This window comes from Mytilus edulis, chromosome 1 (genome assembly GCF_963676685.1).
Source record: "Mytilus edulis chromosome 1, xbMytEdul2.2, whole genome shotgun sequence".
NCBI lineage: Eukaryota > Metazoa > Mollusca > Bivalvia > Mytilida > Mytilidae > Mytilus > Mytilus edulis.
In genome coordinates this window covers 85,049,192-85,076,831 of record NC_092344.1, presented here as the reverse complement: position 1 = coordinate 85,076,831, position 27,640 = coordinate 85,049,192, and the positions used below count along the sequence as shown (strand labels likewise).

General features: G+C 32.8%; 1 protein-coding gene across 1 annotated transcript; it reads left to right on the top strand.

Moving 5' to 3' along the window:
- Positions 1-27,640, top strand: LOC139492950 (uncharacterized). Its single transcript, XM_071281098.1, has 2 exons — positions 1-228; positions 26,033-27,640. Exons 1-2 carry the CDS (start codon positions 159-161, stop codon positions 26,740-26,742), a joined length of 780 nt encoding a protein of 259 aa, XP_071137199.1. The 5' UTR covers positions 1-158; the 3' UTR covers positions 26,743-27,640.

Below are 27,640 nucleotides of genomic sequence, written 5' to 3'. Positions count from 1 at the left end.
TCTGCCTACCAGTGATCACCAATAATTTACATGAAATTTTAATGCTTGAACTTCTAATTATCTGAATAACCTATCTTATGGCTATTAAAGAAAAAGAGAAGGCGTTGATCATCGTATTTAAATAATTGTGGAATGATACGCGTGTTTTGTGGGACATAATGATTCTAGGAGTACTGGTGTTAATTACACTGGAACGATTCCCTTGTAATGGCATTCCTATATCTCAAAGTAAGTTACAAACATTTAAACTTTTTTAATATTTACTGTAATACAATTTTTACAACCCTTTAATTTGACGATTGTAATTAAAAAAAATATTGATAATTTTTTTCGCTCTAATAATTAAGCTTTGAAAAAATAATTGATACACAAACACTAAAAGTTACATTGAATTATTTTAAAATAAATAAATAATTAAATGTTTAAACTGACGGTTTGATTATTATTTTAGTAGTTTGTATTAATTCAAAGCAAATTATACACGCGGAAACGTAATAGAAATAAGAACATAGGGGTAGCCTATTTTTGCTTATACTCACTTCTTTTGAACTCTCATTGGCAATCATACAGTCATCTACTTATTTATATAAATTATATGCTTAGTTCCTAACGTTAAAAACAAGACTGAAGGTTCTGTAATGAAGTTAGGATCTGAACTGTGTGAATCATTTGATATAGATTGAGGGAATAAATAAAGGCAGCAGTAGTATACCGCTGTTCAAAAGTCACAAATAGATTTAGAGAAAACAAATTCGGGTAACAAACTAAAACCGAGGATAACCCATCAAGTATAAGAGGAAAACAACGAAACAACAGAACACTGAAGTACAACAAAAAAACAAACGACAATGCAACATACATAAAACGAACTATAAGATAACAACTGTCGTATTCCCGACTTGGTACATGGTATTTAAAACAAAAATGGTGGGTAGGACATTGTTTTGTGGCTAGCCAAACCTCGCGCTTTATGGCGATGTTAAATATACCGCTTAAATGACAATATTTCATTACGGTAATACATTACACACAAATGCAAGAATACCCAAAGACAGATAATACACAAATAAATAATATAATAGTACATTTCGACATGCTAACCACAGAATGAAAATTAATTTAGGACAGTAAACAAACACATCGCTTAATAGAATTACGAACTGTGTGTCTGTCACACGAATGTACAATGTATCAACGCCCAAAAAAGTAACGTCAGAGGTAAATTTCTAAATATTGGATATAAATCAAGATTAGGTTTCTAATTATGACAATTGATGTATTTATAACAATTACAAGAATGTTATACAGAATCATGTTAGTAACTGTGCGAAAACCATGTCGGCCTTTCTTCCTAACAACTGGCCTCATGTCAAAAAAAAATCTAGATGTTTCATCATAACAAGCCCCCATAAGTTTGAAATATTACAGAAACAATATTGCATTATCTCCAATAAATCGGTAAAAGATGCAAGTTTAGAAATTGCCTTTAAGACCTGGTATCTTGATGTTTATCAAACTGCAAATGGAACAGTTACATACAATTCAATTAAAACGAAAAGAAACTGGACAAATTAATTGCACACCGTTTGGTAAATTCTTTTGAAATGATGGCTTAACCCTAAAACCAATGGGAAACTATGGACATTTATTTATACATTATTCCTTCGAAGTAATTTGATACTTTGCAAATGTAACAGATCATCAAACGATTGTAATTAACTAATTCACAGTAACAAATCATTGCGTGATTAGTCACGTGGATAAATGAAAGTGAAATGAAAAGGGTTATCTGTTCTATAAATGTAGGCAAAATTACAGCTAAATATTTTTGCAATGTACGTTTTCAAAAACAATAATATTTCTTCAGAATGTACATTTTATTCGTGACGATAACAAATGCAAATACAGATTTTTTTTTAGAGAATTCAGGACAGCCATTTACTCACCCATCCAAAATAACCAACAAAAAACCGTCGACAATTAGCTTACGTGCTGAAACATCCGTGAAGTTTATCGAAACACCATGTATAATACAGTATTATATATTATGCTTCTGTATGTTTTTTTTATAGTTTTTCGGAAGTGCTACTATTTAAATGTCATAATCAGGACAAGGGTTAGACGAAAATAGTTTCAGACAAATTAATGCAAATACATATATAAACAATAAAGAAACGATCACCGGCTGCAAGGGAAAGCCTTTTGGTATTAATGAACAATTCCCAGCAGAAATTGAAGCTCGCCGAGGGAAACTCTATCTTGTTATGAAACAGGCAAATCGAGAAGGAAATCAGGTGTCATTGGTACAGAATCTTGAATATCAAAACTTTTCCTTTATACGGTAACTGTTTGTAATTTATTGTTATTAAGAAAATAAGAGTGGTTTGTAATGATCATTAATGGGTGGAAGATTGAATTATTGGTTATTCCCATTGGTGTTTTAATGGTACTTTTTTTTTTAACATTCTTGGAAACTACAGTGCCAGTATGATTTAATTAAGTACTCGCAATTATTCCAAACATCGATCAAAAATGTTTTATTGCAAAAGTGTTTCTTGTTGAGACCATCACCTTTTCTTGAAAAAAAACAATCCCCAAAACATGGGGATAATGTGAAACACTATAGTATCGAATGATATAGAAAAACGATCCCCCATTAAAAAAAAAAACCCCAAAAAAACAAAACAACAACAACAACAACAACCGCATTTGTACAAGAATTGAAATAATTATATATAAGACGATGTGGTTTGAGTGCCAATGAGACAACTCTCCATCCATGTCACAATTTGTAAAAGAATAAACATTATGGACAAAGTACAAAGTTTTCAACATGGAGCCTTTGCTCGCACCGAACATCAAGCTATAAAGGGTCCCAAATATGACTAGTGTAAAACCATTCAAACGGGAAAACCAACGGTCTAATCTATATAAAAAACAGAAAGATATACATGAATGTTTTGAACAAAAATAGTTAATACAGCTAACAATTTAAAATGGTGTTCTTTTATCTATCTTAGATCGTGAAATAGCCACAAAAAAAAAACTGTCTTCAGTTTTAATAAAATGAGAAAACTCATGCAATTCATATCTTATATAAAAAGGGATATCCGATATGATTGCTTATGAGTTAATTATTCATTGCAGCCCAAGTGACGTAGATTTAAACAACTTATAGATCATCATACGGTCTTCGACAATGGACAAACCCATACCGAATGGTGATCTATAAAAGGCTCGACATGACAAAATGTTAAACTATTTAAACGAAAAACTATTATGACAGGTAGATATAAAAAAAAAATGATTTCTTTTTCAAAAAAGAATTTTAATGACAAAAAAACAATTTTATTTGCACTATAAAACATATTCCTCAGAAATCAGTCATCATAAACCCATACAAGGTATGTTTAAACTTCGTTAGAGCATAGTTCTGTTATTTTGAACTTATTTATAAAGGAGTAAAATTGCGAGACAGTTCTAAGCATTATTCACTAAAGTAAAGTTACGTTTTCTGTCCATATCAGTTGTTTTCCAGGCTTTGCAAGTTTTATGCTGCACCTAAGTCCGATTTTTAATATGATGCATTTGATAAGCTATATACCGTATGTGGGATCATAAAAAATAGACTTATTTCCTCTGTTTGTCTCTGAACAGAGAAATCAGTATGATCCCATGGTTTTCCCGTTTGAATGGTTTTACAATAGTTATTTTTGGGGCCCTTCGTGCCTTCATAGCTTGCTGTTCGGTGTGAGTCAATGCTCCGTGTTGAAGACCGTACATTAACCTAATATGGTTTACTTTTATAAATTGTGACGTGGATGGAGTGTTGTCTCATTGGCACTCATACCACATCTTTTTATATATATATATCATGAACAATTATTCAGGAGATATAATGTAGAAACAAATCTTATTCATGCTACAGCAATGAATATTTAACTTTTCTGTTACCTGTATTACCTGTGAAATGGCGCAAATGAAGTTTTTATTTTATGGCGCAAATGAAATATAACCTTGTGGCGCAAATGAAAAATTGGATTTTGTAAAAATTGGCGCAAATGCAATGCACCCTATTATCTTTAATACGATCTGTATTATCAATATTGGAGGTCACGTTAAATACCAGATAGTCATTAATCACGGAGAATTTTGAAAAGAAATAAACTTAATTAATAGCTGTGCACAAGACAGGATAAAAAAACATACATTCTGCAACACAAAAATGCATGATAAAAATGTGAACAAAAGATAAAATAAATGTTCGGGCGAATCAACCAACATGCGACATTTAGCAACAGTTGAAACTTAGTAGTCTATCTAGAACACCCTCTCCATCATCTAATGTGCCCCCAGGAGAATAACTTGAGAGTGAGTAAAATTTATAAGCTATATCTTTTACAGCGTCAATCTTAAGCTTCTAGATAGTAATTTGCTTACCTTTTATTCACCGACTCGAAGATAATTTACAAGAAACTTTTGTGCATGAGGAGTTTTGTTAGTCTATTTTCTACATTTGAAAATACCTGTACCAAGTCAGGAATATGACAGTTTTTGTCCATTCGTTTGATATGTTTTATCATTTGGATTTTGCCATTTGATTAGGGACTTTACGTTTTGAATTTTCCTCGGAGTTCAATATTTTTGAGATTTTACTTTAAATTTATCCAATGTTCTGACATTTTCGTTGATCAGTGAAAACATCGTATTTAACGAAGTTGTTTATACAGTTTGTCATACATCTTGTGAATTTGATGATGTGATAAAATAACAGACGGGTAGACAACGAACGGTTGAATAATGGCAATAGCTTTCAATATTCATTTGAGTAAAGTGGTCTACAATATAAAAAGAAAGTGACAGATTCAATGTCAAAACACACTCTGGTGGCTAGTTGTCTCATTAACAAACAACCCACATCTCTCCTTATTCTATTTGTAGGACTCTAAAGTGCGATGGTACTCTAAAGTGCGATGGTCACGCTAAAGTGCGATGGTCTACGCTAAAGTACGATGTTGTCTCGCGCTAAAGTGCGATGATTGTTTGTTTGCTAAAGTACGATGGTATATCACGCTAAAGTGCGATGGACCAATATGATAAGGTCGACGGTTTAAAACATTAAAATACATGGATTTAAAAAAACCTGGTCTATTTGCAAAAGCTAGAATGCTAAGGTATAACATATTTAATAGGCTTTATGATTTATCGGTAAGCTTAAGTGATAGTTTCTAAAATTTATTTTGAAGACCGACCACATTGTCGGAATACATTAAGTAACATTTATTTGTACAAGGTGTTTTATTCTTAAATGCGAGAAAAAGTCAATATTCGTCAAGCTTTCTCTTTTCCGTAAAAAAGACATGTTATATTTTTCTCCACTGTACAAACTATGTTTTAGCCGACAATTTATAATTTACGCTGAAAAACATGAACCTTTATTTTACTGACGTTACTTTTTAATAAAATCGAAAATATTTTTAAGGGGACCGCAATGTAAACTGAATTGTAAACAATAATTTCAGTGCATCCGTTCGCTGCCAATAGAAGCAGGATCTACGATACCTATATGCGTATACTATTTTCAACCTATTTAGCATCTAAAAAGTAAAACGGTTGACTGCAGGACCCAAGTCCTTCATCCAGCATCCGAAATAAATCAACACAGTTGCTTCAGCCGACGAACCACGGTTAGGTCTGAAATTAAAACATGGACATTTGGTTTAAAAGTTGTGAATTAAATGTTCTTAATTTATGTTCCGGCATATACATTTTTGGTTTGTATAAACGACTGTTAACGTCATAATCCAAGTACAATTCTCTCGTCTATACTTTCGCGGACCATCGCACTTTAGCGTATGGAGGAATCGTGCTTTAGCGTAGACCATCGCACTTTAGCGTGACCATCGTACTTTAGCGTCCCCATCGCACTTTAGAGTCCTACATATTTAGTTGATTTTAATCGAGTCTGTTAAATTATTTTTTATTGTCTTTTCACCTTATAATGAAGCCATAGTGTATAAATATTTAGGGTATATGTGAAAACATATATACGATTAATCAACAATGTATTGGAAATAATTTTATCGATCAGTATCTGAGTAAGCATTTTATGACCAAAAAAAAAAATCCCAGTAAATAATATTTTTGCGAATTAGGATCTTCCCTCGTGACGTGGAAGTCTTAATACGTAAGCCAAATGTTACCCTTAAGGAGGAACCCAATATAAAAAAGATGTGGTATGATTGCCAATGAGACAATTATCCACAAAAGACCAAAATGACACAGACATCAACAACTATAGGTCACCGTACGGCCTTCAACCATGAGCAAAGCCAATACCGCATAGTCAGCTATAATAGGCCCCGATTAGACAATGTTAAACAATTCAAACGAGAAAACTAACGGCCTTATTTATGTAAAAAAAATGAACGAAAAACAAATATGTAACACATAAACAAACGACAACCACTGAATTACAGGCTCCTGACTTGGGACAGGCACATACATAAATAATGTGGCGGGGTTAAACATGTAAGCGGGATCCCAACCCTTCCCCTAACCTGGGACAGTGGTATAACAGTTTTTTTCTATGGTCGGGTTGTTGTCTCTTTGGCACATTCCCCATTTCCATTCTCAATTTTAACATAAGAACGAACTATAAAAATCAGTTGAAAAAGGCTTAACTCATCAGATGGACAAAAATACAAGTGGACGTGGCCGGGTACTTATACATCCCGACACAAAAAAGACGCAATGAACAGATCTGAGAGTACTCGCAGTTATCTGACAGTTAGTTCAAAGCCACTAACAACTAATTAAAAAAATCATGCATCTAAGACTAAACTATCAATCCGTACACATCCAACATCCAATGGATTTAGTGTAAAGACGTCATAAACAGCCATAGAAAAACATGACCTTGTGCAATGCCAAGTTACAGGTATCTCACACTTGCACTAAAATCAATTTGGCTCGTTTAATTTTCATAAAATTTTGACAATGTATTTACTTGGACCCTTAATCAAAAATATAAAAATTTCAAAAATTTTGAACCAACCGTTTTGTCATAAAAATTACACTGGTTATACAGCATTTTGACAAACACCAATTTTGATCATTGAGAAGCTTAATATTCCTTTTACAACACAACGTAATTAAAACGTTTAGATGACTACAGAGTTATCCCCCTGTAGTGTTAGGTACCACCTTAAATGGGTATAGCATCAAGGAAATAGTTAACCAGGATAGTGTTTTACGAGAGGTACGGCAACATTTTTCTTATGCCATCACTATTTTATACAAGTCCTGTTATTTTTTTCTTAAATACTAGTAAACAGAATCATAGTAATATACTTAAATGATTTTCAAAGAATACCCTGTATCAACCCCAGTTTTAAGTCAGGATCGTGTTGCTCAATCTTTAGTTACCTTATTGCGTTTTGTTGACTTGTTTTTGTCTTTTCTTCTTTTTTTTACATAAAATTTGCGTCTCTGCGCAGCTTCAATATGAAACAACGGTACAAAAAAAAGGAATGATGACTAAAATGGAAGCACAGTCTTTGGGCTATTAAAACCATTTAAAACTCCTTCAAATTTAACAAACCGCACACAATTGCATAACATTTTAATCATTGATTGACAGCATGAGGCTGTACATATACAATGACTAAATAAAGAAAGGGTTATTGCTATTTTTTTTTATTGCAAATACTTGAAGCAGGCTTATAGAAGTCTTATTTGACGCATTTCACTCAATCACTGCATGGAATTATATGTGTTTCTGAGAACTGATAAACATAATTCATAGGATATAGGAATGGGGTTTATCTTATTTAATGAGATATAAAGATATTTACAGTAATAATTTACCGACTTCATAGCTCACTTGGCCAAATAGGCAAAGCGAGCTATTGCCATCATTTTAGTTCTTTTAAAAAATGCTCTTCCTAAAATTGGTTGGCGATTGTTTTCAAATCCTTACCGTGATGTTTCTGTAGGCATACGTGCATATTGATTTATTTGATACATCGACTGACGTGGCCGCAGATTCTATTATTAGTTAAGAGAAGTCTGCAAAAGTTTATATCTTGAAATATTAAGAGATATACTAGTACTAAATAAACTCAGTGTTGAAGGCCGTACCTTGACCTTTAATAGTTTACTTTTATAAATTGTTATTTGGATGAAGAGTTGTCTCATTGGCACTCATACCACATCTTTCTATATCTAATCATCATAGATACCAGGATTAAAATTTTGTATCTGCACAAGAAGCGCGTGTCGTCTGTCTACAAAAGACTCATCAGTGACGCTCGGATAAAAAAAAGAAGAAAAAAAACCCAACAAATTAAGTACAAAGTAAAAGAGCAACGAGGACTCAAAATTCCTAAAAGTTTTGCCGTTACAGCTAAGTTAATCTATTCCTCAGGTAGAAACGCCTTAGTATTTAAAAAGTTCAAAGTTTTGAAAACATAATTTATAATTATGACCATATCAATGATAATTCACAATACGGAAGTGCTGACTACTAGACTGGCGAATAAAACAAAGTATGTTTACCTATACTGAGTGTAACAACCTGACACAACTTCGACGTACAAAGTTTTTTTTTTAAACCGACATCAATATCCCGTTACAATTTCTTTTTTAGGGAAGTAACAAAAAAAAAATCTTTTTTTTTAACACTCTAATTGATTCTTTTATTGCACATATTGCTGTTTAACAATTAAACTTGGTGTACAGCATTTCATCAAGTTTCCCTGTTAAATTACCACTGAATACCCAGGGATAATATTCAGTAAAATTAACTAATAAATTACATTGGTTTAATTCACACATTAAACTATTATTAAAGTTGTTACAAATAGTCTTTGCTACTTCACAAAAAGTATTTTCAGATATATTCATAAAAAATATCTACAGAATATTTTTTTTACGGAAATTGATCATTCATCCGGAATGACTTTTGGGGTTCTTTTATTATCTAATCAGAAACGAATTGCGGTCAAATGACCTCAGCAACATTTGTTTACAGGATATTGTTAGTCGTAAAGTAAGGGCTCATTTGCACACTACCCTTGACAAACTATTTCATTTTGAAAATAAGATAAATGTACCAAAGTTGACCAGAGTAAAGTCTTCTTTGTGTAAATTTAATCTGACAGAAGGTCTTCCACTTTGAAATGCTTTTGTTCTGTAGGTAATTCCTTAGAACGTCACTAAACACTTGATGTTCAGTATACATCAACTTGATTGTTCGTTACTAAACGCCCAGTGACAAACATTTCATGCAAGTGCAAAATGAGAACATATCAACAACAAACAAATAATAGTTCCTAAATAGGTCGTCCGGGATGAAGATCGGGGACTGTCACTGCAAAAATGAGGGTTTATTGGATAAGGAAAGACATTTTACCTTGCGAAGGCTACCTACGCACCTCTCAAAGATCTAGAGAGGTTGAAGGGTTTGTAAAGCAAATGCATCAGTAAGCTTTTCATTAATTAGTCTAGCTATAAGGTCTTTTAGTTAGGTTTTGCGGACAAAAATATATAAATAATTGAGAATGCTCTTTTTTCTAAAAAAATGTATTGGTATTTTATATTACGTACATCTTTGCACTAATTCTCGTTTAACTTAAAGTGGTAGGCTGACTAGACCAAGCAGTTTTTTCCTGTGATGGGACTAAAAAGTAATATATTGGTATTTTTTCATTAAAGGAGTACTTACTTCTTTTAGTATTTGGTACTTTCTTTTGCTGTTTTCCTTAACATACAAGTACAGTCACTCCTATAAAAATATTATAGCGAGTTATTTGGTGTGCATTTAAAAGGTAGGTGCCATACGATATTTACTATAATGACTGTCTATTACAATCAAAGTCAATATTGAAATAGCATTAAAGCAGAATAGTGGAATGATATAACCAGATGGAGATTGGTATAACCTACGAAGAATCTATGATTGGTTATCGTAGAAATATGAAGACAGACGGACGGAGATTAACTTATATTCCCCATGCCTATTTGGTGGTATATATTATAGTTTTATTTCCCCACAAAAGTGAAAATGCCTCGTCTGTATCTAGCATATCTAATTCCGCACATAATTTCGTTATAATTTTAGGTAGATATATATCATACTTCATAATTCCTGACACTTGTTCTGTATAACTTGTCACTCGTGAATTATTTTCGTGTGACCTGATCACAAAATCTATTATATTTATAACCATTACAAGAAAACTAATATTATTCGGAGATGGAAAGAGACTTTGAGTGGATCGATGTTGTATTAATTTCCTTAAAATGAAATATACGAAGAAAGTAACACTATCGAATGGTTCATTTTTATGGCAGTGAGCTGGGAGTTTGAACGGCATGCTGACTAAAATTCTACCAAAATTATCTATGATCGATCCCTTCTGTAAACTTAAATGGGTTAATATCAAGTTGTACACAAATTATTTCATTTAGTAATTGTAATATATGTACATGTATACTATTTAATATATCGCCATATATACAGGATAGGAAGCTTAATTATGCTCGAATCTTTTTCAAAAGACGCTCATATTGGATGCAAGGTAATCTGTGAAACTCAAAGACAATACGACTGTATCAGTCGTGACAAATAATATATCAATTTATCATTAGTAGGGTCAATGTTCACTAGAGTTACATTTTATGAAAGGCAAATCCATGATCATAAAGATATAACTAGACACCACTTCGATAATTACAGTATTACTAAATAAGTTCAACTAACGGTCGTTTTCTAGGAAAAGAAATAACATAGTTTTCCTTTTTCTTTGAAATTATTTCGACACCCTTGACAGTGCGGAACTTAAATGAGCATTTGTTAAGGTCCCTTTTAATATCAAACAGCCATTCACGTAGTCAAGTATTTATTCATCTTTGGTTATGACAGGAACTAGGAAAATAAAGTTTGAAATCATTTTATATTTTAGAAAATTAAACACTACCCTAGAATGTAAAAAATAAAATCACAAAAATAATGAACTCCGAGAAAAAATCACAACGGATAGACAACAGCTTCCTATTTGAAGCCTGCATACAGTGCTTTAAAAAAAACATACATCTGCGTTTCATTCGATAATCTACACTCAAATACACGTATTGTTCTTCCACCGACAGGTATATCGTTTACAAACTGGGGGTCTTTTCAGCTGTGTAAGAAATGCAATTACGCAGCCACGTCCGGTCTGAATGGGGATATTAACTATGTGCCTCGTGTAGAAAGAGTTCCACGCTTCCCGCATTTTCCTGTTACAGTTTCAATTGTTTCAAACTTTATCCCGGAAGGCCCCCTTTACTGGACCTGCCTACAGTATTTTTTTTATCATTTGTTCTCGTATATAGAACATGCATGAAATATTTGTCCCTGAACGTTAAACAACAATCAAACATGTACACAGTAAATATCATCGTTTGTTGTCAAGTATTAACCATACAATTAACTTCAAATAGTTACGTAGGGAAACTTGTCAAACATATTTCAAAACAATTATTTTGACACGTTTAGCGGGAACGAAAAAACAAAATCTAAAAATTCAAGAAAAGTTTATAAATTTCTGAAACTTAAGATGCATTTTAACTTTTCCAGGTACAGATGTTTGTTTTTACTTATGGTTATTACAGTCTTGTAGCCAAAAGACTTCGATGAACCTTAACTTTCGCTACCTAATGTTTTGAATCAATGTTGTAAATTGTCAGCTTTGAAAATGTAAAATTATAAAATTATGCAAACGTGGTTCGTTTTTGGTTTTAAAGGAGTAGGTTCAGTAAGACCCCTTTTTGGCCCAAAAATATATCAGTTTTACAAAATTGTCATAATGTAAACTTTTATTGGAAAGTAGAATACTGCTGCTACATAAATACGGGCTGGTTTTGACAATATAATGCACATATATCGGATACTAGCATCATTAAGTCATTCTAAATTACTGAAATCTTCACAATTTAATCATTTGAGTTAAATTTTAGAAGGTTTTCGTCTTAAATAGAAGTGGCCGCATTCGTGTTCATTCTCAATATTTAAAAGTAAGTTGTATTTGATGAAAATACATAGCATATATAAAGGTTGAGGATGAACACGGATGCGGCCACTTTCATTTTTGACAAAAACTATCTGAAAGTGACATATTATGGCATAATTGATAGATTTTTCATATTTAAGCTTGCATATGGGTGTCTGAAATTACTATATCAGTTCAAATCTTTCACACAAAGTAATTGAATCGAATGAAGCAGACACTTTTATAAGTGTTTAAAAAGTGTACAAAATCTTTCTTCAGATGAAACTGAAATTTGAGGCCAAAATGGGCCCTTACCGGACCTCTCCTTTGTATGAAATTCAAGATTATTATAGTTTTATTATAATGGATTGGTATGATTATTTAATATATATATTTCAGCAGTATCTTCCGTAGATTTGATTTTTTTAAAAGTTGAAATGGAGATCTATAATTCATTTTTTTTTCGACTCCATGGCAACATTCTGCATTTATTAAATGTCGCACATTCCCTCAAAATTCGGTTCAAACTACAACTAAAGTCCCTCAAAGTGACATTTTTCTGAAACTATTGATATTTATCTACCAAATTTGCAGATACAATTTAGGTGCCTTTCGTCTAATTTTTTTAGAAAATTTAGAAAATTTTATTACAAAGTTCGTGCGACAATAAGACAAAAATACAGTCCAATTATTTTCCTGACAAATGTCTGGTATAGAGTAGCTGTTATACATAAAAAAAACGACCCATAATACAACCATTATACAATCTTGATATTCCTGTACACCCACTATGCAGGCTAAATGTATATTAGTCTTCAGCTATCCAAAAAAGAATTTAATTGCACTCTTAACTTTCATATTTAAAAATTCCACTAACTTTCATACTTAAAAAATCCACTAACTTTCATATTTAAAAATCCACAGGGCCAAAATGCGAAACTCCACAACTTAACTGTGGTGTTGGTTCCTTATTAATAAATTCAATTCAGATACTAGTATCAGAAATTTAACAAAGTCTTAATTTCTTTCTCACATTTCTTGACTACGTGTTCCACTTGTTCACCTTATCATCTAAATGGGAATATTCAATTAAAACATTATTTCAGGCGAATATTCATATCACAAATTCACTTTATTTAACCAGTTGATGACAATTTAGAATGTTTCCTCCATCCAATTACTTGTCTAATGATCTGTTGTGAAAGGAAAGGCTACGATTATCTAGATAAAATAACAATTTTTCGAAAACGACTGATAAAAGAATCCTTATGTTTTTATTGAAGTTGTAAGGATATCCCGTTAGGGAGAATCCTACTAAAATTAAATCAAGTACCGACTTTAATTTTTTTTTATATCTCAATGCAATTTTGACATCTCGTCAGTTAAATCATGCAGTACAATATTAAAGTCATAAATAAAAGAGAAAAGCAATCTAATTAAAAGAAAAGTATAGTAATGAGATGACTTCCCAACAAAAACAAACACATGTAATCAACATACATACTCTTTAATAATCAATTTTTCAGATCTAAATAACCATATACAATTCTAGATAAAGATACTGTAATCTAGACCAATTTTTTTTTGAAGGGCATTCGAACCACGATAACTATTCTTGAATAGTTTGCTATATTGTCGAATTTAACACGTGTGTTTTAGTTATTTGCAAAAAGTAAAATAACACAAGTATCGTTACCGAACCTCAGAAGAAGACGATACTACACAAATTTAACATACACTTTTGTGTTGACGTCATGTCATTGATATGTTTATTTTTGTTAATGACTTTTGTTTAGTTTTGAAAAAAAAGAATTATTGCATACGTTTTTGTAGATTGCCTTCCACTTTTTGATTTATTTGGCATTCAATGCTCTTCGAAAACGTACATGTTCTTTCAACGGTTGTATTTCGACTAGCTCTGACGAGTCTTTTTTAACAACCACGGGGTCGAAGCCACTTCTGGTGGATGTTTTGTTCAAATGGTATCAGAGTACTTATATGTTTCCAATATATAACATTGATGTTTTTTATGGAATATTCGAAGCACTTAAAGTTTTTCTATCCCTGACAAAGATCATTATTACTATTAATACCTATAAGCATATTTCGTTTTTAACTCTCTGTAAATCTGTATTTGATTTGGCCTTGTAACTATGTTGATTAGAGCGCCACTAAGCAGTCGTATGTAGAAGAAACGCGCGTCTGGCGTACCAAGAGAGGTGAACTAGATTCTGCTTGCATTACCCTTCACTCTATGAACAAAGTGTAGTAGTCAGCCGAGAACCTTCTCCAAAGGGAGATGGACGATAGCAAATCAAGTCAAACACATAAATTACAAGCCTTTTGTCTTTAACAAAAACATATACCAATTATGTTCTTATTCAATACTTCAAACGAACTAAAGCATTTATAAATGAAAACTCAACACCGTTATTTGGTTATCAGCTCGCCGCGACAGCACAGAAAGCTTCGATTGATAAAGAAAGGAACATATAGAAAAGGGGGGGGGGGACAAACAATATATATATTACAAGCCTAAATTCTTAGAGACTGACAATCTGTTTAGTATACTCTCTTTAACATAACCATGTTTGGCTTTATCACTTTTCAATCTCCGCGGCAGTTGCTCCTCCTGACCTCAAACTGTGTAAGCCAAACTGTTTTTTTTATCAAGACTTAAACTGTCAAGTGCAGATAACGATGACTCTCTGGCTCTGGTGTAAGAAATATGATTACTCTTTCTAAGTTTGTATATGTTCAAAGATTTACAATAACAAATTGATCTAAAGATAAACTCATTTGATTCTTCTGGAATGTTAGCTAACTTTAGATAACACTGAAGTACATCTAACGGGCATGTAATATTCCCTGTTTTTGAAATGACAACATCTCTCCATTCCCTATATACATCAGTTTTACTCTTGACTAAATAAAGTGTAAGGTAAGTAGGGGAAACCTGTATATCAGAGCTAACTCGGATAATCTTAAAAAACCAGCATAGACTAATAAACACATACATGCTATTCTTACATATTTAAAATTCTGTATTATTAGCATATTTACATACAATATTTTTCAAAATATGCGGTGTGACAACTGAATGACTTATTTTTCTATGAGCCCCTTCAAGAACGGATGTAACTAGATTATTTTTACTGGGATCAGCAACGCCAGCTAATTTGTGTGCCTATTTTATGGCATAAAAAGCATCATTTAATTTTGAAACAGATTTTGCAGTTTCAGACAAATGAATTAGATATAAAGAAATATGCAAATGAGATGCCGGCAATGGTGAAACAGAATATTGACTAGTCCCCTTACACCATGAATTGAAGGCATATCTATATTTCTTCTGAGTACTCTCAGCCTTGGATGAAAGAAGGAATTCTGGTAACTTTTTGAACAAACTGCTGAGATCATTATTAGAGGCAACTTGTGAATTAAAGTCTTACCACTGTCCTACTGAAAAAATATCTTAAAAACGTAAAATTGCAATAACATTTTATATACAACCATTCCCCATGTGAAATTGAAATTGAAATAACCACAATGCTTTTCATCATAAAAATGGTAGCATACGCTATAAATTTATCCCTTTGGGATACCATAAGGCATATTTTGTTAATAAGGAACAAAAGGGTAAAACATACTACACAGAGGAACAAGTGATCAGTATGCTGGAGTTTCTTATTGACAACATATTTGTTGAATTTGGAGGTAGACTTTTTCAACAAATTGTCGGCATTCCTATGGGGACGAACTGTGCGCCTCTCCTTGACGACCTCTTCTTATTTTCATATGAATCGGAGTTCCTTCAGACACTTGTCAAAAACAAGATCAAAGAAGCCAGGTTATTTAATAGTTCCTTCAGACACTTGTCAAAAACAAGAAGATCAAAGAAGCCAGGTTATTTAATTTCACTTTCAGATATATTAATGATGTTCTTTCCATTAACAATCCGAACTTTTCTGATTGGGTTCCATTAATATACCTACAAGAACTAGAAATCAAAAAGACAACAGACAAGGCTTTCTCCGTCTCATTTTTAGACTTATACCTCGAATTTGACATTGACAGTCAACTCAGTACCAGAATCTATGACAAACGAGACGATTTTAATTTTGAAATTATCAATTTCCCCCACCTTAGTAGTAATACTCCAACTTCACCTGCATATGGAATATACATTTCCCAACTTATTCGGTATTCAAGAGCTTGCAGCTCCTATGCAGACTTTGTAAAACGTCACCAGTGTCTGAGCAGAAAGTTGATGAACCAGGGGTATGTCTTTTTTCTAAAAAAAGTTCATCGGAAGGTTCCAAGAACTTGTTGATAAATATTCCGTATCAACTTCACAAATAATACAAGATGGTCTTGAAGTATAGATTTTGCGTACTGACGTTGGTTATCATCTTAATTACGTGTTATAGTATTCTTTTATTTGTCTTTATTAATATTACTTTTACTGTTAAGTCAGTTTTTTAAGATATTTATTTGACGTGACTCTGTGCTTATGTAAAACATCATACTTTGAACGACAAAATTATTTCATTTATTAATACAACTTTTACTTATGGATCTTGTCATACTTTGAATGACAAAACTATTTTATTCATTAATACTACTTTTTCTGTTAAGTCTGTTTTTTATGATATACATTTGACGTGACTCTGTACTAATGTATCCCGTCATACTTTGAACCACATACTTATTTTATTTATTATTATTACTTTTGGTGTTAAGTCTGTTTTTATTAGGTCTTTCCACTTTTCGTGGAAAGACCTTTTGTTTTTCTTCTGATTATTTTTTTTTCCTTCTGCCGTCTGAGATGCTTTTTCGTCTTACAAAATATCGAATTGATTTTTTGGCCAATGATGTTGTACAGTAATGGGGGTTTCAAAGCTCACCCTGTGTGACCGAACACTTATTCTTATAGGAGTTATCTCCCCGCGTCCCTTTTTTCTTGTCACTTTTTCTCTAAAACCGTAAAAGATTTTAGCAAACTGTTTTCACCAAATTGTTTGTCTACTCTTGCGAATGATTTGGTTTATTTTGACTTGAGTGATCGGAAGACATCTTATGGGAGTTATTTCCCTTTGAAAATTTAAGATATGCGATTTGTTAGATAAATTCATACGTTATAAGTCGTAGAGGCCTACAGTCTTTTGATATGGAATCCTTGGTCCAGTTGAAGAAATTGAGGTCAAGGTCAAAGGTCAAGGTCATGTTCTAAATTTAGAATTTTGCTTGTTATCGTTATTCCACAGAAACTGTGACAGTAAATGATATGATTTGTTTGCCAAATAACTGTTTACAAAAAGGCGCAACTTCAACCTATTTCAGTCGAAGTGTTTTGGTTAACCGTTATAGGAGTTTTCTCTCCTTATGTATTTGAAATCAGTATTTCTCCACAACCATACAAGTGATTGACCTGGGGTCTTTTGATTTGAGATCACTGACCTATGACCTTAAAATTGAGGTCAAGGTCAAAGGTCAATTTGACGTTCTAGATTTTGACCTTTGCTAAAAATTATTTTCTGTTCATACTAAAACAATTAAGTCTTCTGCATATACCTATTAATCTTATTTTTTTTATATCAATTCGAAGAACCAAATTACATCAACAAGGAATGACATTTTCTAACATTGTTTTTTTTAATTTCATTCTTATTGTCGAGCTTATATTACACGGACTTATATAGCTAAAATCACTTTGTTAATTCACAGTAAAAAACGCAATTGCATATATTAAAAAGACGATGGGCTTATATTACACGGACGGTATTATTAGTTACATAGTGTGTTAGTGACCTAATACGGTATATATGGGATCAGTAAATTCCATATGGGGTGAGAGCGAAGCTCGAATCCCTATATGGAATTTACTGACCCCATATATACCGTATTACATAGTGTGCTAGTGACCTAATACGGTATATATGGAATTTACTGACCCCATATATACCGTATTACATAGTGTGCTAATGACCTAATACGGTATATATGGGATCGGTAAATTCCATATGGGGTGAGAGCGAAGCTCCAATCCCCATATGGAATTTACTGACCCCATATATACCGTATTACGTCACTAGCACACTATGTAACGAATTTATCTTACCGTCTATCTGAACGTGTGAAATTAAGACTAGTGATTCTCAAAATGAGCAAGTCTTCAATACTGTTAGTGTTAAGAAAATACTTCAATTGATCCTACAAAAACAGATGCCAACAATAACGACTTGTAAGGTTTAAATGTGTTTTATGAATTTATTTCAATCTTAATTATCAATTTCTTCGTCTGTTGGAACTTTTAACATTTTTTCTCAGTACCGTTGTTTTTATAAAGGGACATAACACCATTACTAACCGTGTATGAAATAAGCCCCGCCCCTTCTTACCTAATATGGAATATAAAGGGACGTAACTCCACTACTAACCGTGTATGAGATAAGCTCCGCCTCCCTACTAACCTAATATCAAATATACACGGTTTGCACGCGGACGCTTTTAACCAATCATATTCCTGGAAATGTATAGGAGGTAAGATAATAAAAGTTATTCACTTTGATACTTCGTCAAAAATAGTCTAAAATCTAAAATGACATTGATTCACTTTATAAATAACATTAGTAAAACAGTGGTCTGACACTATTAAATATCTGCATGTCTCTATATTCAGAACATTAGCTACCACTTTGATACAGCAATTGTCTGTATATTACGTATATTATTGTAAACAAAAACGTATTCCGAAGTACATCTATATCTCAACTGTCCTCCATGTACTTCTCACTTCTAACTGATCTTTATGTACGCCACTATTTTGTGCTCTGAAAAGGATTGAAAGAAAGCTCAATTCCATATGATGATTAATGGATGTTTATATTAGGATAGAGAATTGATCTGAGTCAACCTCTGTTGATGTAATTTATCACAGATTCCTAGAAATTGATTCAACCATATTTAAAAAATTGTTGTCGTTTGGAAGTATAGAACCCACTAGTTTTCTGCAGTCAACGATTAATTGGCTTAATGTTTCCCTATTTTGAAAATTTGTTTTCCACTGATCGATCCCAATTTTATTTATAACAGCCTGTTTAATGGGACATAAAAAGTCCTACGGACCCCTTCCAGAGATGGACATCTAGTTAGGAAATGTAGAAGGTTTTCTTCCACGAGTTTGCAAAGCGGACAAATTGGGTTTGTACTTCCTATATTAAATTTAGCTTTGGTTGCTTGTAAAAGGTAGGTCCCAGTTAGTATTCTAGCTTTTGTTATGGCTTTCTTTGTATCCCCCGGAATTTCTGTTGCTGTTTTCCAAACTTATTTCTCCTATATTGATAATGTCCGTACAGAGCCTAGTCAGGGTTGATTTTTCTCTATTTAAAGATCTAAATTTATTACTCCAAAATGGATTAATAGCATGTCTGACGGATTGTTTCCATTTAATTTTTGTTGGAAGACATATTAGAAGCTCATCAATGCTTGGTAGGCTATATTGAAGCAGGACATTTTCTGTTCTGTGTAGAAAAGTTCCATTGCAAATTTCTAGTCGGTACTGACGCAACAAGATATCCTTAAGATTTTGATTTTCAGACGCTAGGATTGAATGCAGAAGGCTTAATTGTCTTTTGTGAAGCTACTTTACGTGACTCTGCATTTATGTATGCCGTCCTACTTTGAACGACAAAATTATTTTATGTCTACCTGTGCGAATTTCAAACGGGCAATTTTACATCAGTACTGAAAACCTTCCATCCTTTACGGGTAGACTTTACTAAGATAAATAAAATCGTACAAGATAAGCAAAATGAGGTTGTTAAATTTGATGTATGCCTTTTTGTGCTTCTTTGTTACATTTGTTGTTTTTATAGTGTTTCAGATGATAACACAATGTTGACTGCTGTACCCATATTTTTGACATTTTTACTCTTTGAGTATGTTTGTTTTGTTCACACATCGTTGACAATGTAATGGAATTTGATGCGACTGTCATACAAGTGAGAGGTTTAGCTAGCTATAAAACCAGGTTCAATCTACCATTTTCTACATTAGAAAATGCCTGTACCAAGTCCGGAATATGACAGTTGTCATCCATTCGTTTGATGTGTTTGGACTTTTGATTTTGCCTTTTGATTTTGGACTCTCCTTTTTGAATTTTCCTCGGAGTTCAGTATTTTTGTGTTTTTACTTTTTATATACATATACCGAGAACGAATTATTCGCATATTTCAAATATCTATACACAGAGTAAAATATAATATATATTAAAATATTTCTACGCCAGCTACAATATCTTTATAGATACTAGGGCCATGTACTGTAAAACAAATAACCATGCCTGCTACAATATCATTATAGCGGCGTTTTACGTTTCCGCAAATTGGCATTACTTTTCCGGAAAAAAAAGATGACGTTTCCGGAAAAAAAGTTTACGTTTCCGCAAATAAATATCTTTCTTTTCCGGGAAAAAAGTAACTATTCCGGAAAAAATAAATCATTACTTTTCCGAAAGTAATTAAAGAATACCTGTTGATCGAAAGCAAAGTCATAATACAAAATAAATATTTATTAAGTTAAAGGTCATCATGACATGCAAGTAAAATTCATCATTAAAATGTACGAAAACATAATTATGTACCAAAGTCAGCACTATATAATCAAATATATCTTGATATGAGTTCATAAATCAGTGCTGGCAGAATATTTGTAGCCAACACGTCGTACTGTGTACAAAGCCCACAGTTGTACATTCACCGTTTACAATTTTTTATTTTGTCAGTCAAGAAGGAAGTCCATCTTCTCCTTTTCATATTTCCGAACGGATGCTTTTACAGTTAGAGTTATCATCTTTATGTAAGATGTTGTTTGCAGTTTAAATAACACAACGACAAAGACAAAAATGTTAGGATGACTAGCGTAAAACTGCTCGTTCAGGTGGACATGAAAAGACTCTGTACCATTCGTTGTTCTCTCTCCTCGGTGTCAGAAGGTGATGCCCAAATGGTTGATTGATATCTCAAATTGCAATTACCATCTATATAAAATTCCAACATATAATCGGCAAACTTCATAGCATTTATCGTCAGATGGAGCATCGGCTATTAATTCAACAAAGCATTCTTCAATCATGTCAGTTGGCAAGTAAGCCAAAGTTTAACTAATTCTTACCAGAGTCAACTAGTTATATCTAGTATATTGTAGATATAAGATCAGAACATTTTCTTTATTCAAAAAATAAAATAGATAGTTTATCTAATATATATTCAAATATTTATAATTTACCAGGTAAATTTCCGGAAAAGTAATAAATAAATATTGCGGAAACGTATACTTTAAATTTGCGGAAACGTAGTATCGGGAATATGAAAAATTAGCGGAAATGCATACATACGTACATACATACGCCCCATTATAGATACTAGGGCCATGTCAAATAAAAAAGCAAGCCTGCTACAATATCATTACCGATACTAGGGCCATGTCAACATAAACAACCATGCCTGCTACAATATACATATATATACATATACTAGGGCCATGTCACAAACAGACCATGCCTGCTAAAATATATTTACATATATTAGGGCCATGTCTAAGATGCATCTAGCAAAACAGCCAAAGCTGGCGAACCAAACGGTTCAACTCCGAATATCGTATTTTATTCGAACGTTGTTTATAAATACCATCAGTATTTTTAAACACAATAACATCTTTTACGTAATCTTGATAAATCAAATGTTTATCGAATATCAAAGGCCAGAATGCAGCCGAAGTCCACTAAGGCACAACTAACGTGCCTCGAGCTTTACAAGCTATAATGTGTTTAATCGATCCAATCACAAGATTAATTCCCTCCGGTGGATCGCTATCCTTGCCGTGGTCGGGGGGCTTGCGTGTCTCAGTGACCCCAAGAGCTATGCCAGCTGGAGCTTCGTCTCCTGGTAGGGTTACCCATGCTTAAGAAATGCATCACCTGCTTCAGAATCAGGTTGCCAAAATAAGGAGTTAAATCTCTTTTCTATTTTCGGCACTTGCAAATCTGTCAATCGATTAAGGACCCCACATATCATTTAAAAAATTGAAAAATATATTTGTGACTCCCCAGTCCTCGAAATCAACCATTTTACTGATATAATCAGCCTTTTCATTTTTGGGAATCCATTGAATATCAATTTATATTCCTTTTTGAATGCAAAAAGAAAAAATAGTTTTTGCTATAATATGTAGATTTCCTTTCATACTTCCCAAATTAACTATTTTGACACAATTTTGATTGTCAGTAAACCACTTTATAGTTTTTCCTGTGAAACTATTCTTAAAAGAAAAAAGGGTTAACTCTATAGCTTTCAGCTCTCTCCAGGTGGAGCTTTGCACCGTTTCGCTACATGTCCACATCTTATGGAAATTCTTATTTTCTAATTCAACGGTGTATGCACCAGCGGCAATATTACTAGCATCTGAGTATATGACAGCAGCATATTTACTGTAATGACTTAAATCATAGTGATATTTTCTAACCAGAACTTGAACTCTGATAAAACCTCGACGGGTTTGCATCCTGTAATGGGAATATCCCACCCTATTCTACTTTCAATTTCCATGTAACAGAACTTTGACATAATTTTAGCCACATTTCCGATTACGGGAGTCATTGAAATAATTCTGCCTACCACCTGAGCTAAAGATCTAGCTGTAACATAGGGAAATTTAGCCAAAATGACATTCAATGAGGACATCAAATCGTCAACACGACGTTGAGTAATAGATAATTTGTATTCTTTCGAGTTCCAAACTATTCCCAACCATTCTAACTCGGTAACAGGTTTGAATACAAACTTCTCCTCGTCAATAAGGAAACCTGCATCAATCAAATTCCTTTTCACGAAGGACGATTGCTCGTAACATGTTTTTTCATCTGGACTCATGCCAAATCCATCATCTAAATACCATAAAATTGAGAATGGAAATGGGGAATGAAAAACAACTTTTATACCGTTTTCACGTCAAAATTTTACTAGTGGCCTTAAACATTTAGTAAAGATGTACGGACCGGTAGTAATTCCGAAAGCTAAAACAGTAGAGCAATAAAATTGACCTTCCCACTGAAAACCTAAGAAAGTCTGTTGCTGTGAGCAGATGTCCAAGTGAAAATAACCAGATTTTAAATAAATCTTATACAGATACATATCTTTGTCAAAATATTGTATAGCTAACTTTCAATCCTCAGATATTTTTTTGAGTAGCAACACTCAATGGATTTACTACATATGGTCGAAAAGGCACTTTTATTACTCAACCTATTTGAACTAAATCTTCAATTGACTTTGTGACAAATTCGGTATTCTGCCGTACTGATCTGTTATTTCTGTGGTACATTTTAAAAGGTGTATCTATAAATGGGATAACATAACCATTTTTTATTGTATCAAGCACAAAAGGACAAGCACCTATATTTTCCCAATACCTTACATGACAAGCTAATCTACCGTTCAACCCTTTAAATTTGTCATATGACTGACGATTTTCAAAATATTGAACTTGTTCTAAAAAAGATTCTATATAATCGTTATCAAGAAAACATGTAGAAAATTAGTCATTAATAGTGTCTGAATACTTATCATTTACAATGACTGAAGAGTGAAGTTCAGGCTCTACTTTACTACTTCTGGTAGGTTGTTGAGTTGTTGTTGGATGACCTGAAGCTGGCGAGAAGAGGACAGTTTTTTCTCCAGTGGCACATGTCGAGTGGGCAGGGCTCTCACGCCTTGCGAAGCTCCCACGAAAGGGCTGATTACGTTGATAATGCTGAGCATAAGCAGGGTTACCATATGATTCCGCAGATTGTTGACGAGGCTGTTTTTTAGGGTAAGGTTGCTGGCGAGATTTAGACTTCTCCTTGGAGGTACGGATATCTCTTGTCTCAGCTTGTCGTATCTTTCTCTCATCTTCAGAATCTGAAGCCATGGCATTGGCTTCGTATTCCCTAACGGTTCACCAACCTGCAAGGGAAGAATCAGCTATGCAAATTTTCATATTACGGGTTTTGATCTTATCTGTTATGTCAAGAACTAATCTATAGGCTTGTGTATTAGAGTTAGGGATGCATTTTGAAAGTTTGTTAACAGTGTCTAATAATTCCTCGTTGAAGGTGTACTGAATTCTGTTTCCTTCCCCCTTAATTTAGAGTGACCCCTCCTTAATTTTTCTCTTAAGGCATTCTTGTTCTTGTATGAGTTCGGATTTGAACTCACCTAATTTGCTGTCTAAAATTGTCTTGAAAAGTTTCACAGTATCGACCAAATCAGAAGACTTAGCTGGTTTATGAATATTAGGTGGCGGTATACTATTATCTCCTTCAAATAGTATGTCTGTATTCAATTCTAGACGTGGAAAAGATTCTAACATTTTACCAAGTGGCGATTTACGAAAACTAACCTTTACTGTCGGATAGGCGAACCTCGAATGACAATTCTAGACTTTCTTATTATAATTTTAGCGCTAAAATTCTAGCATGAAGTTATCATGATTGATATAACTTAAACCGGTAATAATTTACTTATTTTCCAATCAAATTAAACATAAACATGTTTTGATTTAAACACACGTGCTAAAAGTGAACAAATACACGTGTTCCCGAGTAACCTTTATAAATACATTTGTGTTCTTATTCCAATAGTGATCTTGATTTGCCTGGCGGATGTTGTATGCATTGGAAATAACGGTTACTCTGTCGACAAACACGATTCCTCTACTATTAGAATGTTTGCTACTGCCGTTTCCCCCCTGGTTTTGATATTTTAAACTGATGAACTAGTTTTGAAAAACGGTTAAATAATATATCTTATTTGACATTTTCAAAATGAACAATAATAGCTCCGTTTATCAATTAATTATTAAACTATCACCATCACTGATTTATGAAAACCATTAAATATTCAGAATTGATACATGTAACATTAGAATTTGAAAGCTTTTTGACAGCAGCAATCCCTTTTTCGATATTTGTATATCGGGTGACTTGAAATGAAGTTATTGTTTACTCATCAGTGTGAATTTAAAATTCTCATGATGTAACAGCTTCTCACGTATGGAAAACAAACAACATCACAAAACAATGACAGCGAAAACAGATTCCCTATAGACATAATCGGCTTAATAAATGATTTCTAAAAGGCATTTTTATTCAATCATTGAGAGGGTCAGACATGAATGAAATGTTATTTTCATGCTATTCAGATCTACTACTTCCTGTTTTAAAAATGAACGTTCTAATCACAATAACATGAAATTAGATTTAAAGGTTGTCCAAAAATAAATGAATGTGCTACAAAGGTTACAACGAAGTAAAACATATGAATCAAACAATTTAGTTTTGCTCCCAGTTTTACAAGTGCAGTTGTTCTTTCACTGATGTTTTTACTACCTAAAGTTCTTACTATATAATTTCGACGGTAATAGTTGACTTAGTCACATTTACCGTATATTTGACTTTATATTAGGTTCTAAAAGATATATAAATATTTCATGTTTACTTTCGGTATAAATAATTAAATAAAAAAAGCTATTAAAACCAGTATAATTATTGACCAAATTACTGCAGCACTTCCCCGTAATCATTCTCATGTAATAGCAAGTTGAAGCCAAAATCTGAAACAAGAAATAATCAAAGATAGACAATTGACATCCAATTTTCCAAACTAACTAAAACAGTTATTAAAAAACGACCGTTTAAATTTTAATTATAATAAATTATAACTTTTATCAAAAGTCGGGGATATCTGAATGCTTTTCTCATTTTAAATGTATTTTTTTTTTGTCCATTTTATTTATAAAAAATGATTCCATCATAGATGTGAGTCGTTTCTTGTACATGTATGTCTTAACAACAATCTGAATGTTATTGTTAATATTGACATACACAGAAGAATGAAACTTTTTTTGTAGTTGCTTTATGTACAAGATAACTTTTGTTTTTTTGTATACCTTTTCAGATGGTGATCTTGATTTTGTATCTTCTGGAAAACAGATGGATTTTGAAGAAAATAATGACAGAAAAATGCAGCTTCTACTAGATTACCTGGACTATGTAGATTCTGAAGGATTTGAAAATCGGGAACAAAAGCTAGACTTATTTCAACCTTTGATAAATGATGGAACACAAATCGTACGTAACCAAGGAAGCGGGCATTTTGGAGTTGGGATGAATTTTCTGTCTGAACCAGATGAAACATTTTACAGCGAATACCCGCTGACATACGATAATGATGCACTTTTTCAACTGAATAGTCCTTTGATCGAAAATGTTTATTCAGCAATTGACATTAGCTTGGAACCTCACAGTAATATACCAGATCAAAAAAGAGATATACGATCGAATAAAAAAATGGAACTTATAGATATATTGAATAATATCCGGAGCATAGACGTTTCCAAGAAGTCTAATACACCGATGGAAAACTTGGGAGGATTAGTGGATAACAATGACCGTACTGAATCAAGGATTGAGAACATGATTAATGTTGGTCAAGACACTCACAAACTTGTACCGAACAAGAACAAACGATTTGTTATTAGTTTCAGCGTTCCTCCATTTAAATATCGACGGCGTCGTAAAATCAAAGGCAAACGAATACGCCGAATTCTTAGGTACAGACCTTTTAAAATAGACCCAACATATTTCCTTCTTGGAATTGGAAAATGATTTATCTCTTTCAAGTATTATTTTCTTTTTCATAAAAAGAGGAACAACACGACTCGCATCTGGAAATTACGAGCACTGTCAATGTGACCAAATTTAATTTTTGTATCTATTTTTTTTGATAATTTTATGTAAATACTCAGAAGAGGTTACTCATTCTTAAACAATAAGAAAATGGATGACGAGTAGATTGTACAAGCAGGATATTCAATATATCTCCGTCCTTTTCCAGCCTGATTGTATTGGACATATATTAGAAATCAGCAGACTGTATATGGCTCTACAACCGATCATACTAATATTTCAAAACGAACCAAAATGATAATGAACGTGTACAATTAAGACAAAGAGAAAAAAAACTTCTATCAACTGATGATATACGAACATTTTCAAATTAAAATTCTGTATTAAATTTAAGAACAATATCCTTGATGGGTTTTATTATACATATTGCATAATTCAATCCAAAGCATAACACGGTACTTTAGGTTTCATTGACAAAGATATTTAAATAACAAATCGGTTCAAAAAGACATGATTTCGTCGCCTCAGGTTTCAGTAAATTGTCTCAATTGCTATATTTATTCACCAAGATAATTGTAATTCGAACAGAGGACCATTATGGAGCTGATAATTTTATACATTACTTTATATGTATTGTATTGCTCATGCTAAGTAGACATTGGTGATGTTTTAAATACTTAAGGAGACACAATATGAGTTATAAATTAAACTCAAAACAACCAGACAGATGATTAAATAAATATTTTGAAATTTGTTTCATTTCAAAATTTGCATCATGACATGTAGGTCTAAAGGAGTAGGTCCGGCAAGGGCCGATTTTGGCCTCAAATTGCAGGTTCATCTAACGATCATTAATAAACTGTTATCACAGAGATAA